The sequence below is a fragment of the Leopardus geoffroyi genome, chromosome D2 (assembly GCF_018350155.1).
Source record: "Leopardus geoffroyi isolate Oge1 chromosome D2, O.geoffroyi_Oge1_pat1.0, whole genome shotgun sequence".
In the NCBI taxonomy this organism is placed as follows: domain Eukaryota; kingdom Metazoa; phylum Chordata; class Mammalia; order Carnivora; family Felidae; genus Leopardus; species Leopardus geoffroyi.
The window spans coordinates 39,795,298-39,809,783 of NC_059334.1; the positions used below are offsets into that span (position 1 = coordinate 39,795,298).

General features: G+C 55.3%; 1 protein-coding gene across 1 annotated transcript in view; it reads right to left on the reverse strand.

The window, feature by feature from the left end:
* Positions 1 to 620: 620 nt before the first annotated feature.
* ZCCHC24 (zinc finger CCHC-type containing 24) overlaps positions 621 to 14,486 on the reverse strand; it is a 64,759-nt gene continuing 50,893 nt past the window's right edge. Inside the window, exons 3-4 of the mRNA XM_045437822.1 lie at positions 12,531 to 12,695; positions 621 to 4,897 (exon numbers count right to left, since the gene is read on the reverse strand). Coding sequence (XP_045293778.1) covers positions 4,784 to 4,897; positions 12,531 to 12,695 — 279 coding nt within the window. The 3' untranslated portion in view covers positions 621 to 4,783. The remainder of the gene's footprint in view (positions 4,898 to 12,530; positions 12,696 to 14,486) is intronic.

Here is a 14,486-nt window from a genome sequence, read left to right on the forward strand (position 1 = left end):
AGCTCCCATAGTGATTCTGGTGAATAGGGAAGGGCCCCCATGTGCAGGTGGCTTCTTAAGAGCCATGACTTCCCGTCCGTGGCTCTCAGCAAGAACCCCACCTTGTGACAGCCCGGCCTCATCCTGACCTTGTTCAGAAGAGAGACCCTCTGTTCCCTCTCCTGGGGACTTGCCAAGAGGCCCGGGACACTTCAGATTTCTCATGGTGTGATGCCCAGTGTGTGAGTCCCGAATTCTGGTCTTGGCAAGAAGCCCCAGTGTGGTCACGGCCGTGGGGCCTAGGGCTGCTGCCTCCAAGGGAGATTCACTCCTATATATGGTCACCCGGGAGTCCCATTGCTGAGCTAACGTGTGACCTAATGTGCTGACAATCTCGCCCAGTCTGGGGCCCAACTTGGGGAGGGCCCTCCCTCTGGAGAGAGCGTCTACTGTGGGGCAGAGGGGCTGGGAGAAGGCAGATCCACAGCATGGAGGCAGGGCAGGGACAAGATGACCCAGATTCGGGACAGCAGAAAGGCAGCTAGAAGACCCCCCCCCCACCCACTTGACTTCGCACATCTGTGAAAACGTCCAGCTCCCCACCGATGCTCTGTGTCAACAACAAAACCCATGAGCCTCTCTCGCTTTTAAAAGTTCTTTTAATACAGCATGAAAAGGCTATATTGCTATAGGCAAGCTGTATACAGATTTTCCAGGAATAAGGCACACAACGGAATGCCATCCCGAGGGCAGCCCTTCAGAGAGGCCGGGAGCCTTCTCCGCACACCCTCCGAGCTGGGCCCACGGGTTCTGTTTGTCTCTTTAGCTGGACACACACATATTAACAGATACAGACACGGACAGGGTCGCCACACGGGAGTGGAGGAGGTCCAGCGGCGAGGCTGGCAACAGACAGCGATGAGCCCTTCTGCCACCAGCCCCTGGGGGACGGCTCAGCCACCTCCCTGAAGGCCGGAACGCCTCCCAAACTTCAGGGTTAGTTGTCGCACTGGGCTACAATGTAGTGATGTTGGATTAAATATTCATTTAGAGTAGATTCAAGTCTATTAGATGTTGGAGGGCAGGTGTAAGGGCTCCGGCTGACAAATCCAAGTTCAAAGAGCATGGGGCCCAGAGGCGTGGCTCAGACGGCAAAACTCCAAAGAGGGGCGTCCAAAGAAGTCTGCCTCCTGCTTCGTCTTCCCTGCTGGGCCCTGCTGACCCGAGCCCTCCACCAGGCCAAGGAGGCCACCTTCGGCTCCGGCCAATCATGGAGGGGCCGGTTAGTGATAATATGCTGGCTCTGTAATACTGATACGCCCCTCTTCCCCTGGCCCACTCCCTGCCCCCCTACAAAGTTAATAACCATAATAACAAGATAATAATAAGAAGGTGCAAGAGAATGGATTACAATGCTGTGTTTGTTACCCTCAGCTGAAGAGGCTCAAAGGGGTCACTATTCCCTTTTCGGCTATGTTATCTAATAATAGCTTCCCTTAAAAAAAAGCAATACTTTCCAAAATACACATATGTATAAATACAGGACACGAACATATTAATAATTCTAAGCACTTGGATAATATGCTTGGCTACTTAATACTGATATTTTCATCCAAGGAAAACAACACAGAATAACAACAATATGGCTTAAAGAATTGCAAAGATTTTTTTTCCTCATCAGAATTATGTACCAACTTCATATAATATTCTATGTAGACAATATTTCCTTCTTAATGTAGTTCAGTTGCATACTTTTTACAGATCAAAGCATAGTAAAAAAAAAAAAAAAAATCAAACCAAAAACAAAACGAAACAAAAAACCAACAGGAAAAAAGAGAAAAGTTATCACCATAAATATTTTCTTGCAGCTCAACCAGAAAGGTTTGCAAAATACTTCCAGAAATCTTCATTTGATATTCTACTGCCCTCCTGAAATCTCCAAAGGTTTGAAAATGCCTCTCTTTTTGTTTTTTTTTAATCTCAAAGATCAAGCAATTATATTTTTTCTTTTTTCTTTTTTTTTTTTTTTTTTTTTTTTAAAAAGGCCCCTCAAATATATACAGACAAAAATCACTGTCGAGATTTTTCGGGAGAAGGTAACAAATTCAGTGTTGTGAGAAAAATTGGTAACCAGAAAAAATTTTAACATCTATGAATTTTCTTTTCAAAATACACACATAGTATTTTTCTTTAAAAAAAAAAAAAAGGAATCGTGTCAAGTATAACTCAAAATAAATACAAATTCACAAGTAGAGCTATCGAATACTTCATACGGGTTAAACACTGTTCTCTCTCAACTAGATCACTAGATCTACTAACTGCCAGCGATTGTCCCTTTTGAACGTACAAACCACACGCCTTCTTGTCTCCTGGGCTCCCAGGCCCTCTGAGCACTTCGTCCTCGCAGTACCCGGCCTCGACAACAGTGGCTTCTGCCGCCCATAGAGAGCTCCCCAGTTCAGCCAGAGCCGTGCAGGAGCAGGGGGTACACAGAGAGGCTGCTTTGGGGCAGGAGGGCCCGGCCCCCACGCCAGCCAGCTCTGCATAGAAGGCAGGGTCAATGACTGCCAGCTGGATAAGCCCACTGGAAAGGTCACTTTGGGGTGATATCCCATTTCCTACTGGCCCGTGGCAGGCCCGTGGACTCCAGCGGCCTGGAGCCTGGGTTCTTTTTAGGGTGTGGGCCTTCCCCACCACTGTGGGACAGTCGGCAGGCTCCGGGCGTCCTAGGGCCAGGGTCCCCCTCTGGGGCCAGGTCCCCGGAAGGGCTGGGTCCCGGTCCTCACAGCAGAGACGAGCTCACTGCCCACCACCACGGACACTACCTTCAGCAGTGCTCTAGAATGACTGACAGCAACAGCTTCTCCCTGGGGACAGAGGGCCTTGGGCCAGGATGACTCCAGCTCACCTTGACATCATGGAGAAGACAGGAGACAGCTGGGAGGGATCCCTCAGTGGCATTCCCAATGGAAGGGGAGGGTGTTCACAGTCGGTTCCTGGGCATTCTGCCCCTGTGGGCGGCAGGGAGGCGGCTACAGGGCTCAGGCTGGAACTAACACACCCTTGTTAAGTGCTCAGAGGGCATGGCCCCCTGATATCTACCCTGCAGCCCCCCTGGCTGCAAATACACTCACTCCGTCTCTTCAACGTGCTCCCTGGACCCCTGGTTAACACTTCACTGTAACTCCTCAGTCGTACACAGCATTTTCATTTGAAAACAAAAGGCGATTGGGCACCCGTTGGGTGACCTTGAGCCACGGTAAACACTGAATTTCAGGCCCATTTCATGGTCTGATTTTTTTTTTTTTTTTTTTTTTTTTTTTTTTTCCCACAGAGGCATGATGTTGGGGCAAAATCAAGTGACCCAGTCCTGACAGATGGCTCTCTCCCTCTCCCTGGGAGAAAGGAAGGATGATGGGACAACAAAATTAGGACTTCTCACGGGGGAGAGAGAAGAGAGGGGAGCGTGATCCCTCCCACCAGCCAGGACAGCGTTCTGACCAACGTGACTTGCCCAGAGGCCTCCCTGCTCCCTTGGGAGGTAGGAAATCATTGTCCCCATTTTATAAATGAGAAGTTCTGTAGCTTACATCGGGGTTGCCAAGTGTGACAGGGGATCCTTCTCCCTCATTTTTGCAGGGATGGGGGACCTCAGGCGGGGCGGGGGTGACAGGGGGTGACGAGAAGACTGGCGCCCCTCAATTCTCACCTAGGTGACTGATGGGTGGCGGTATGCAGTCTGGGACTTGGACGGCCTCTCCAAATAAGGCTCCATGTGAATCCCAGCACTGAAATGGGCCTCTGCTCTCTGGAGTCACTCTCTCACTTAACTAATGGGGAAACTGAGGGCCAGAGATGAGAAGTTCTTCCCAAGGCTACGTAGTGTGTCAGCAGCAGGGCCAGCATTTGAAACCAGGTCTCCAGGACACCAGGCCTGCGTCTGTCCTGCCAGAGTGCCTTCCCCACTGGGCCCTTCAGCCTCGATCAGGGCGTGGCCCCTAGTGTTGGGGGGAGGTGAAGGAAAAGGGTAGGGAATGGGCCTGACAAAATCCAAGCACAAAATCCAATCCCAAGTGGAAAACACGTGTGGTGGGGGGGCAGGGGAGGCATTGTCTGATATGCCCCAGGTCACACCGTGGAACGCTGTCCAACATTCAGTGCCTCCCTGTCCCTGACCTCTGGGTCTGGGGTATGCAATGCTAATGATGTCAGAGGCAGTCGGGTTTGGGGCTCATGGTGGGCAGGGGGCAGAGATGCCCACTCCCCAGCAGCTGCTAGAACCAGTGTCAGCTAGCCAGGATTGCTGACACAAACAGGACAGAAAAGTAGGGCTCTCTGAGTGGCTTTGCACTCAGGGCAGACTGGAAGGTTCTGGGTAGAGGAGGCCTGGGTAGTCCTGGGGAGACAGTCCCCTGCAGGCTTTGGGATTCACAGTAAATTTAGTGCACTTGTGGCCAATGCAAGGCTGCTCAGCCCAAAGGGAGTCTCAGAGGAAGGGACCCTGCAGGGGACACCCAGGGCTTTATGGGGTCCGGTGTACTGACCTCCGCTCACCCTTGCCCCTTCTGCACAGACCCCAGGCCCACCTGTAGAGAGTCCCAGAGACCCGGCTTTCTGTGGGGGCAGCTATGTCAGTAACACTGTTTGTCAACACACGCGAGACAAGAACCGAAGACGCCCCCTGCCTAGGCAGGTAAGGCTGCGAGGCCCCGCCCCCACGCACGCCGCACGGAGAGACACAGGGAGGGGGCGTGGTCTCTGGCTGGCAGGAAGGTGGCTGTGGGCGCAGCGGGCTGGCGGCGGCTCATTGCACTCGGCGGCAGTAGTAGCCCAGCACCTTGCACTTCTCACAGAGGTGCTGGGGGTGCTCCTTGCTCTGGTCGGACACGTCCAGGCCATCGGGCTTCTCCAGGGGTCTCTGCAGAGAGGAAGGAGGGAGTGGAGAGAAAGACAGAAACACAAACAGAAGCAGGGAGAGTGAGACAGACGCAGCGAGGGACAGCACCAGACAGACAGACAGACAGACGGGGAGGGGGTGCCCAGAGAGCGAGCCTGTAGTCACAGAGATTGTTTGCCTAGGCGCTTGGGCCCTTCCTGCCTCTGGCCTGTTGCAGGTGCGTGTCCTGGGCCGGGGCTGGGCAGTGGGAGGGGCTCCTATACCCGAGCGACTAGTCTAAACACCACCGTGCCCTCCCCCAGGACTCTCTGGGCAAGCCCAGGACAGAGGCGGGACAGTGGGGCACAGACATCACCCAGATGAGGAAACTGAGGCCCAGAGCAGGGAAGACCCAACCCCAGTCTCCTGATTTCCAACACACCCAGTGCTCCTCGCCAGGCCGCTTGTCACTCCCATGCTTCGGGGTTAGGGTGGATGAGACCTCAGCTCCGTGAGGTTAGCAGCCGGTGCCCCTCATCCCAAGGCCTGGTACTGTCCGTTGAGTGGCCAAATGATCAGAACTTCACTATATGATTTTAGGGAGCCTCAGTTGCCGCACCTATAAAGTGGGCCATCACTGCACCACGTCTGTGGGGCCACGGGAGGAATCAGATGTCTGGATGTTTGTACGCTAAGCAGCGTGAGGCACGTACGAGAATACGTCCGTGACATAGGGAGCTTCCCGCTCCCTCTCAGTCTCCTGTCCTGGTACTCAAAAGCCAGGAAAGATTTGTTCCCCTGGAAATTTTACGGAGGCTATTAGGCACACCTCTTGAAGCAGATAGTTTCGTGGCTGGCAGGCGAAGCCTCAGCCGAGAGCCCCCTCCTGCAGAACATTCCCCTGAATGGATCTGGGGGGTCTCAAGGGAAGCCAGCTGGGACCCACACGCTGGGGACAGGGAGCAGGAACTGCAGGCTGGTGTGAGGCCAGGGAGCCTCGGTGCCAGTGACCGTGACCAGGGATGGCCCTGGAGGGAAGCTGAGGGTGAGCACTGCCTCCTGGGCAGACCACGAACCTCTCAAAAGTAGTGCACTGGCTTTACCCAATACCTGGCCTGAAGCTGACACTCACAGCGGTCTGGGAAATGGAAGAGTCACGGGGGTCTAGGAGATGAACACGGGGACTGCAGATGGGCAGGGTTCTGATCCAAGGGTCATAAAACCCACCTCTGCACTTTCAAGCCTAGAGCCACACAGAGAAAGCCTGCAAAAAAGGACAGGAGCCTTGGCCTTGTCTCAAGGGGTTTTGAGATGACTGGCTTTCCTGGCCAGGGGAGAGGAGAAAGAGTTCGGCTTTGTGTCAGGTACGGACTTGAACTACCTACAAGCTGTGTGACCTTGGGCAAGCCACAGACCCTCTGATCCTCAGTCTCCCCGTCTGCAGAAGGGGACATTGCTAACACTTTTCTCATGGGGCTGTTGTTACATCTCAGTGAGTAGAAAGAGCATAGCAGATAAAAACTATTAATGTTGCTTGTTATGATTATTAATGGGAAGGGAATACCCACCAGGTAAAGAAAGGGTCACTGAAGCCACGATTCCAAGCTTGAAAGCCTGTGAAGGCCCCATCACCTGCTCTCCTAGGCATCTCATAAATACGAACAGCACCCCATGGGCAAGCCAGGGCCAAGGAACTGCTGGCCAAGCTCCTGGCTGAAAGAAGGGCTCCCTGACCTTGAGCTGAACTCTGGGTCCCCATACGTCCACCTGTCATCACAGTCACACAGGGGCCACACACTCTCCGCTTGGCTCCCATAGGCCTGAGAGAGGTAATACTGAGGTCTCCCCTCGTCCAGATCAAACTCAGCCTGGTTTTTAGCCCTCCTCCCCAACTCTTCATGCTGGCCGGGGCCCCTCCTTGAACCAGCCTTCCAGGTGGGGCCAGAGATGCCACAATAGGCAGGCCTGAGGCCACTCTTGCCCCCCCCCCCCATGGTTTACACCTTGCAAATCACTGCCACACAAATCATACCATCCAACCTGACAGCCTGGCTGGGAGGGGCACATTACTCTCCCCATATGTTACAGATGAGGAAACGGAGACTTCAAGACATTAAGGGTCTTGCCCTGGGGCCTGCAGCTTCACCTATGTGCCCAGGGCTGTTGGACAACAACTTTCTCCTCCGGAGCCTCGACGTACCCTTCTGTAACCTGGGCGGGAGGTCAATAACATATACTGTATGCGTGATAGAGAGAGAAGTCGGTGTCTTAAAGCACTGTATAACCATCAAGTCAAGCTCTGCGAGACTTAGCAATTGCTGTGTGGCCTCCAGAAGTTCCTTAACCTCTCTGTGCCTCAACGCCCTCTTCTATAAAATGGGGCTAATAAGGGCCATACTCTTGTGAAGAGTAAATGAGTTAATACATGCCAAGTTAGCTGGCACATGAAAACCAAAGTGCTGGCCAGTATTAATATCACATATCATTGTTGCTATTATTAGTATTATGTAGGACTGGGGGCAGGCTGGGAGCGAGGGATCCAGCTGAGTCCCCGTGGAAACGCCCTTGCGATACCCTCACCATCCCTCCTCCTTGGTTGTGACCCTATCAGTGTCCCTTTCCCTTCCCTCCATGGGTCGGGGCTCTGCTGAGTGGAGGAGCGCAGGGTGGGGGGGGGGGGAGCCTCCAGGATGACTCCCCTCTGTGGAAGGAAAACCTTCAGCTGCTGGGATGGATCACCCCAGGGCCGCCCCCACCCCCCAGCAGGGAGGCAGAGCCCTTCAGTGTTTTCTTCTCCTAGGGGGCAGGGGAGCCGCAGACGGAGCCTGACGGGAAACAGATGTGGCAGGAGAAGGAGGAAAGGGAACCGGAGGGTTCTCAGGGGATGGATGCCCCACAGGTCAGAGCTCAGGGGGCAGAAGAAATAAAGCAGCTCCTCTCCGCCATGGGGGCCTGGGGCGGGGGGCGGCGAGGGCCCCAAGTCTTCCTCTGAGCTCTTCAAAGGCCCCTGATTGCTGGGGAGTCGGGTGGGGACATGCCCCTCCCCACCCAGCCTGCAACCCCTCAGAGACAGAGGAGCCAGGTGAAAAGTTTGTAGAGGCCAGGAGAGGAGATTGGGGATGCTAGGTGCTGGGACACTGGGTCCTAGGCCCCCTTAACATTGCCTGGCTGAGGGGCTTGCTCAAGCCCTGTGGTCTCTCTGGGCCTCAGTTTCCCTACTGCACACAGCAGGGTTCAACAAATAGGGCTGATGGATGGAGAGGGGAAGAGCAAAGCCACATGTTTTCGGAGGATCCTTCTGGGTTGGGTACCAGTGCGGAGACTGAGCCTGAGTATGGGGGTGCCCTTGGGGGGCTGCGCTGAGACTGAGTGTGGCAGGATGCTCCAAAGCACAGCTGGCCTGGGGATGGCGGCTCCTTCCTCGTGGAAGGAGCGAGGAGCCCTGCCCTGCCGGATGCTGGGGCAATATAGGGGCAGGGGCCGAGGAGGCTGGAGCCACTGCATGGAGGCTGGCACCCTGGCCTCAGGCCTGTGGGCGAGGCCGTGCCTCTCTGCTCAGGTTGCAGAGGGTATGGGCATCATAAGGACCAAGTGAGCCTCCCAGACCCCCAGCACCGACCCAAGTCCTGCCCTGACCCGCGCAGCTGAGCCCCCTTGGGGGCCCCCCAGCCCAGCCCGCCACCGTGACGTGGCCTCCGTGCTCCCCTTTCCCTCTGGCCCCAAACTCGATCCCTCTTCATGAAACCCAGCTTCTCTACGGACCTTGAGTCAATCACTTACACCCCTTGCCTCCCTTTCCCCCTCTGTAGAAAGGAAAGACAGCAGTGCTGACCTCGTGGGGTAGCTGAGAGGATGACGGGTATTAAGTACTGTTACAATTTTCCCATCCTTGCCCTCTCCCATCACGGGGACCCACCTGCAGCCTCCTCTCTCCCTCCCGCCCCCAGGAGCACGCTGAACCCTTCGCTCCGGCACACCCAGTGCCTGTGCAGCTGAGCTGAGACACGTACTGACTCCCGCCTGGCCTCAGGCCTGGGCCCCCCAGCACTTCAACAGACCATCTCTAGCACAGAGGCAAGTTCAACCCCATTTCCCACCCGGGGACCTTGGGAAGAAGACGGGGCTTCTCAGGGCCCTGCTTCTCCTCCCTGTGAAATATGGATGAACAGAACACCCCGTTTGAGGACAGAGTATACATGAGGGGTGTGTAGGGACTCAGCAGATGATGCCCAGAGGATGATTCGGGCCAGAGTTTCCCTAAATGCCAGTTGCTAACCCTGTCCGATTGAATCCCGTCGCTGCAGTTGGAGAAGGGAAGGCCTAGAGGCCCCGAACTTGGTCGTCCTTCAGCACCTGCACAGATATGGCTCTGGAGGAGCCCTCAGCCAAGTGGGTCCATGAGAGAAGGAATGAACCCCTCTGAACAGCACTGGCCATGCCCCAAGTGCCCCTGGGAGCGCGGAGTTCAACCCACAAGGTAGTGTGATCATTGTCACACATGGTGGGAAAGGTGTTTTGGACTGGCGTCTCCGACCTCAGGAATTGCCGGGAAATCAGGAACCAGGACGCCTTGTCTCCTTTGAACTGCCTACTCCTGGCCCCATTCCCTGGATGTGCTCCCCAAACACTAGGCCCACCCACCAGGTCACCAGGCCTGTCTTGGCACTGCTGGGCCTGGGTGCCCCCCTCTTTGCCGTTAGGATGTGGGCTAGGCTCTGCCCCTAAGGAGACCCCCGGCTGCTGGACCTTGATGGCCAGCTTTGAGTCTCCTTGCCCACCTGTCATAGTGTGGTTGATGGGAACCACAGAAACCCTTGGGGGAGGGGGTGGGGAGGTCTGCAAACAGAGGCGATGGAGGCCAGCATGAGGGTCATAAAATCACAAGATGTTTCAATCAGGAGAATCCTCTCAGATGGTTCCCACGTGCGCTAACAGGATAAAGCCCAAACTCCACACCATGGCCTCCGAGCCAGTCCCAGGCGGCCCACCCCCCCCCCAAAACCTCTGCTTCACCCCTCAGCTCCACCAGTGCCCTGTGCCTGACCCTGGCCTCCCCACTTCGCACATGCTGTTCCCTCCAGCTCGGCCACCCCCACGCAGCCCCCTGCAAGCCTCCACCACAGCTCAGCCAACATCAGTGCCTCACGGGAGCCTTCCCCAAGAGCCTCAAAGCCCACCTCCCTTCCTGGCCCGCCTCCTCCACCCCTCTGCTCCTGCCATCCTTCTTGGTGACTCGGCCCACACGGGGAGGACTGGCCCTAGCCCTGGCTCCTTAGTGCCCCCACGCCATCGTCAACGTGACCTTCTCTCCCACTGCCCCCTTGGCCACGCCCTGGACTTGGTCTTCGGACCAAGAGCTGCTCTCTGTGCAGCTCCACCCGGCCTGGGCCCCGCCTCATCCTCCCTTCCCATTAGGGCCCTTCTGGCCTCCCTTCCCGGCCATCCGGCTGACATCCCAGGACCACGCACGATCACACTTCTCCAAATATGCCAGCTCTTCAGCCTTCCTCCCTCTGAATCACTGTCCTGGCAAACCTCTGCCCCCGTCCACTGACTCTGGCCCACACCTTCCCCGTGACCCTGCTGGAGCAAGTCACAGAACCAGGCTGGTGGCGCCAGTTACAACCTCACACCTCCCCGGGCCTGGGACGCAGCTAGATTTCTCTAGGAGGCCCATGTCCTCCGTCTTTCCCCGAGGCCACCACATCCCTCCTCACTCTCATTTCTCCTGAAAACCTCCTGTCCCATTTCAGAGAGAAGACGGAAGCCTTGGAAGTGAAGCTCCTCTTCTTTGTGCCATCAAACCCACCAGCCTTCCTGACCACTCCCACGTCCCCCCCCCCTCCCGTGCCATGGTAAGGCATCACCCCCTTGCTCCCGTATCATCAGCCCTTTGCTTCCTTCTGGATCCTTCTCACTTGCCTGTAACATGCTCCAGGACTTCCCGTCTCCATAACACCCACCTCAATGCCACCTGCCCTCCTGTGGCTACTGCCCCATATCGCTGCTTCTCTCTACAATCAACCCCCCTTGAGAGAGTAGACAATGAAGCCTGGCCCAACAAACCCCTCCAACCCACAGCCATGGCCCCAGACAACACGTCCACTAAGAATCGACGTCTCCACTCTGTCCTTACGCCTGACCTGCAGGGCACCGGCTTAGTGGTTCTCAGACCTTAGGTGCAGTTCAACGAGATATCCATGTAAACGTGGCGCCCCGTGAAATTTGAGGACCGCCTCTGTGTTGCCAAATCTCCAGGGCACTTGGCCATGGCCATTATACCAGACATCTCTGCACCAACCACACCTGCCCACTTGAACGGTACACCGCCCCCCACCCTGACCTCCAGGACTCCCTGCTCCCTGGTTCTGCTCCGTGATGGATCCTTCTCCTCCAGCTGAGCCCCCAGTGCTGGGATTCTCCAACACATGGACTGGGGAATTCTGTCTCTACTTTGTCTGCATTCTGCAGGAAATCTCATCCACTCCCTACATACCTCTAAGTCCATGATACCCGAGTATGTGGAAGCCACCGTGACTTCTCACATGAGCTTCAAAGTAACAAATCCGACCGCCTTCTTGACGTCCGGACTTAGATTTTTCAGGAACATCTCAAATGTAACATGTGTATCAGAGGACTTTTGCTTTTATCTGGGATACCTAGGTCTCACCCTGCCCTGCCCCCAGCCCAGGATGCCCACCTCAGTAAGTGCACTCCATCCACTCAAGGGTGATAGTTCTCCCGGATTCCTGCCTCTCCCTCACCTCCCACATCCAATCCGGTGACATTTTGTGTTGGACTCAGGTCCAAGGCCACCTGCTAGGTTCAGACCTTTCCCAGCACGCATGGGACGGCATGGCTTTCCCACTGGACTCCTCACTGTTGATCAGCCAGCCCCGCCAAGACTAATCTCTGCACACACCCAGAATAATCATCTCAAAGTAAAGCTGAAAGTGTTGTTCCTCGTGGGTTTCGAGAGAGCACCCACCCCACCCCACCCTATTCCTCTTGCCCTGCTCTCCTGATTCTTCACTTAGGTTTGGGCCTTGAGCACCCAAGTCCTTAAGGCCACGGGGCGTTTGCACCTGCTGTACTGTCTTCTTTGGATGGCCTGTAACAGGTCTGGCTTCCTCCCATCCTTCAGGCCCCGGAGTAAACGGGCCTCCTCTTTACAGCCTGCAGTGAGTACATCCTCCCTGGGATGACACCTCTGTCCCCCAGGCCCCAGCATGCTCATGTGTACCTTGGCCACCAGCCCCACGCTCAGTGCCTGGTACACTGGGGCCGTCCTGTATACATGAGTCAACTGAGTGAACAAATGAACGAGATACGTGTTCTCTGGAGTGAGTGCCCTGCTGCCCCCCACATCCCCGCTCATCTCACAACGGCACCCCGAGCTCATTAGTACCGAAGAATTCACCGGGGGTCTGTGGTCTCAGGGTCTTGGTGAAATTGCCCCTTTACCCTCCTTCCCTGGGGAAATGGTGCTCCCTCACCCCCATTTCGGATGAGAACCACAAAGGGCCAACCAACGTGGAGAGATCTGGGCTCCTCCTTGTCATATGAAGGAGTAAACCGAGGCCCAAGAGGGACAAAGTCACCCTCCCCCACACCCGAGGCCCTGCAGAGGGCCCCTCCCGCCGTGGCTCCCGCGCTCCCGGTGCCCGCAGCTCACCTGCTTGTGCGGGTACACGTTGATGTGGCACTTGATGCACTCCTGCCCCATGTTGGCCCAGGAGTTCCCGCTCATCCATTTTCTCTTGCACTTGGGGCACTTATACTCGCCGAAACAGCGCTTCTTGCCCTGGTACGGGGTCAGACCCTCGCCTTTGGGGCGTGCCTAGAGGACAGGAAGCAAACGTAGGGCGTTGGGGTCCACCGGCCCAAACTGACGCCCCTACAGGGGTCGCCCGGTCTTCCCCTTCCTCCTTCACACTCCATGTGCAGACACCTTTCGTCCCCATCCAGGGAACACCGGGCGACCCCCGGAGCACACCCGGGATCCCAAGGCTGGGAGACCCACACAAGGGAGACAGAGAACAGAGGAGGCGATGGAGGGTACACATCCTTTCTAGATTTCGGGGACCAAACTGTGTGATGGTGGCCAGGAATTCCTTCTCTGACTCCGATGTCGTAAAAAGGCAGCCAGTGGTCGCATGCACCCGCACACAGGTGCTCTTTGGCCACACGGTGGTGTGGTTTAAAGGGTTATTGGGGGGGGGGGGGCGCCCGGGTGGCTCAGTCCGTTGGGCATCCTACTTCGGTTCGGGTCACGATCTCGCGGTTCGTGGGTTCAGGCCCCGCATCAGGCTCCGCACCGGCAGTGCGAAGCCTGCTTGGGATTGTCTCTCTCTTCCTCTCTCTCTGCCCCTCCTCTGCTTGCGCTCTCTTTCTCTCTCCAAATAATAAATAAACTTAAATGGTTATCGGAGAGGCAACGCAGGCACAACGTGTGCAACCCGGAAGGTGTATCTCCCCTCCCCCTGGTCCTGGCCACAGCTCCCCTCCTGGAGGCCATCTTCATTTTCCTCTACACCACCCCGGGATGGGTTCTGCATTTACAAACATACACAACATATAGACACGCACTCACGTCCCCATCCCTCACTCGAGGGACACCTTACACCTTCCGTTCTGCATCTTCCCTTTCTTAGTAAGCTATCTCGGGCATATTATTATTGTGAGATATGCAATAACACACCTCTTCCCTGCATCAGTACAAACAGCCCTGCCGTGTTCTGTTTAACAGCTGTACAGCGCGGCGTCTATGCGAGCTCTGCGGCGCTCGCCAAGCACCACGACAGAGCACCTGGGTTCTCCCACTCTTCGGCTATCGCAGTGCGACAATGCGTAATTGTGTGTGCATGTGTGTGTGTGTGTGTGCGTATCACATTTTGCACGCGTGAGGGGACGTGTGGGGGATAAATCCCCAGAGATTAAACCGCGGCGTCAATGGGGATGCGCACTTTCAATTCTGAAGGATAATGACACGTTGCCCCCCGGCCCCCGCCCCCACCACCCTGCAGGGATACGAACTTAATGTCCCATTCCCTTGCCAGAATCGCTGTCACTGTTGCCAGTCTAAGAGGTAGAAAGTCTTCTCAGAGCGGCTTTGACTTGTCTTTTATTGCAAGAGAGAATTCCCCGTGCATTTAAGAACCACTGTGCTTCCTTGGTTAATGTGTCACGTGGGTTGATGTGTGTCCTTTGTGATCTTTTTTTTTTTCTGCGGGGGTTTTTTTCTTGTTGACTTGTAACTACACTTTATCTATTAAAGAGACTAATTCTCTCCTGCGTGGTGTTTTTGGTTTTGGTTGAAGCAGCTTTAACAAGATATGATTCACAGACCCCACATTTCACCTGTACGAGGTGCACAATTCAGTGGGTTTTAGTACACTCACAGAGTTTTATATTAACCCTCACTGCAATCTAATTTTAGAACATTTGGTTGTTCCCCCCCCCCCCCGCAAAAAAAAAAAATAAACCCTATATCCATTATACCCTTCTCACCCTACCCAGCCCTGGGCAACCACCAAGCTCCTTTCTGTCTCTAGAGATTTCCCTGTTCTAGACGGTTCATAGACGAGGAATCACACAATGATCATCCTCTTGTGTCTGGCTTCTTTCATTC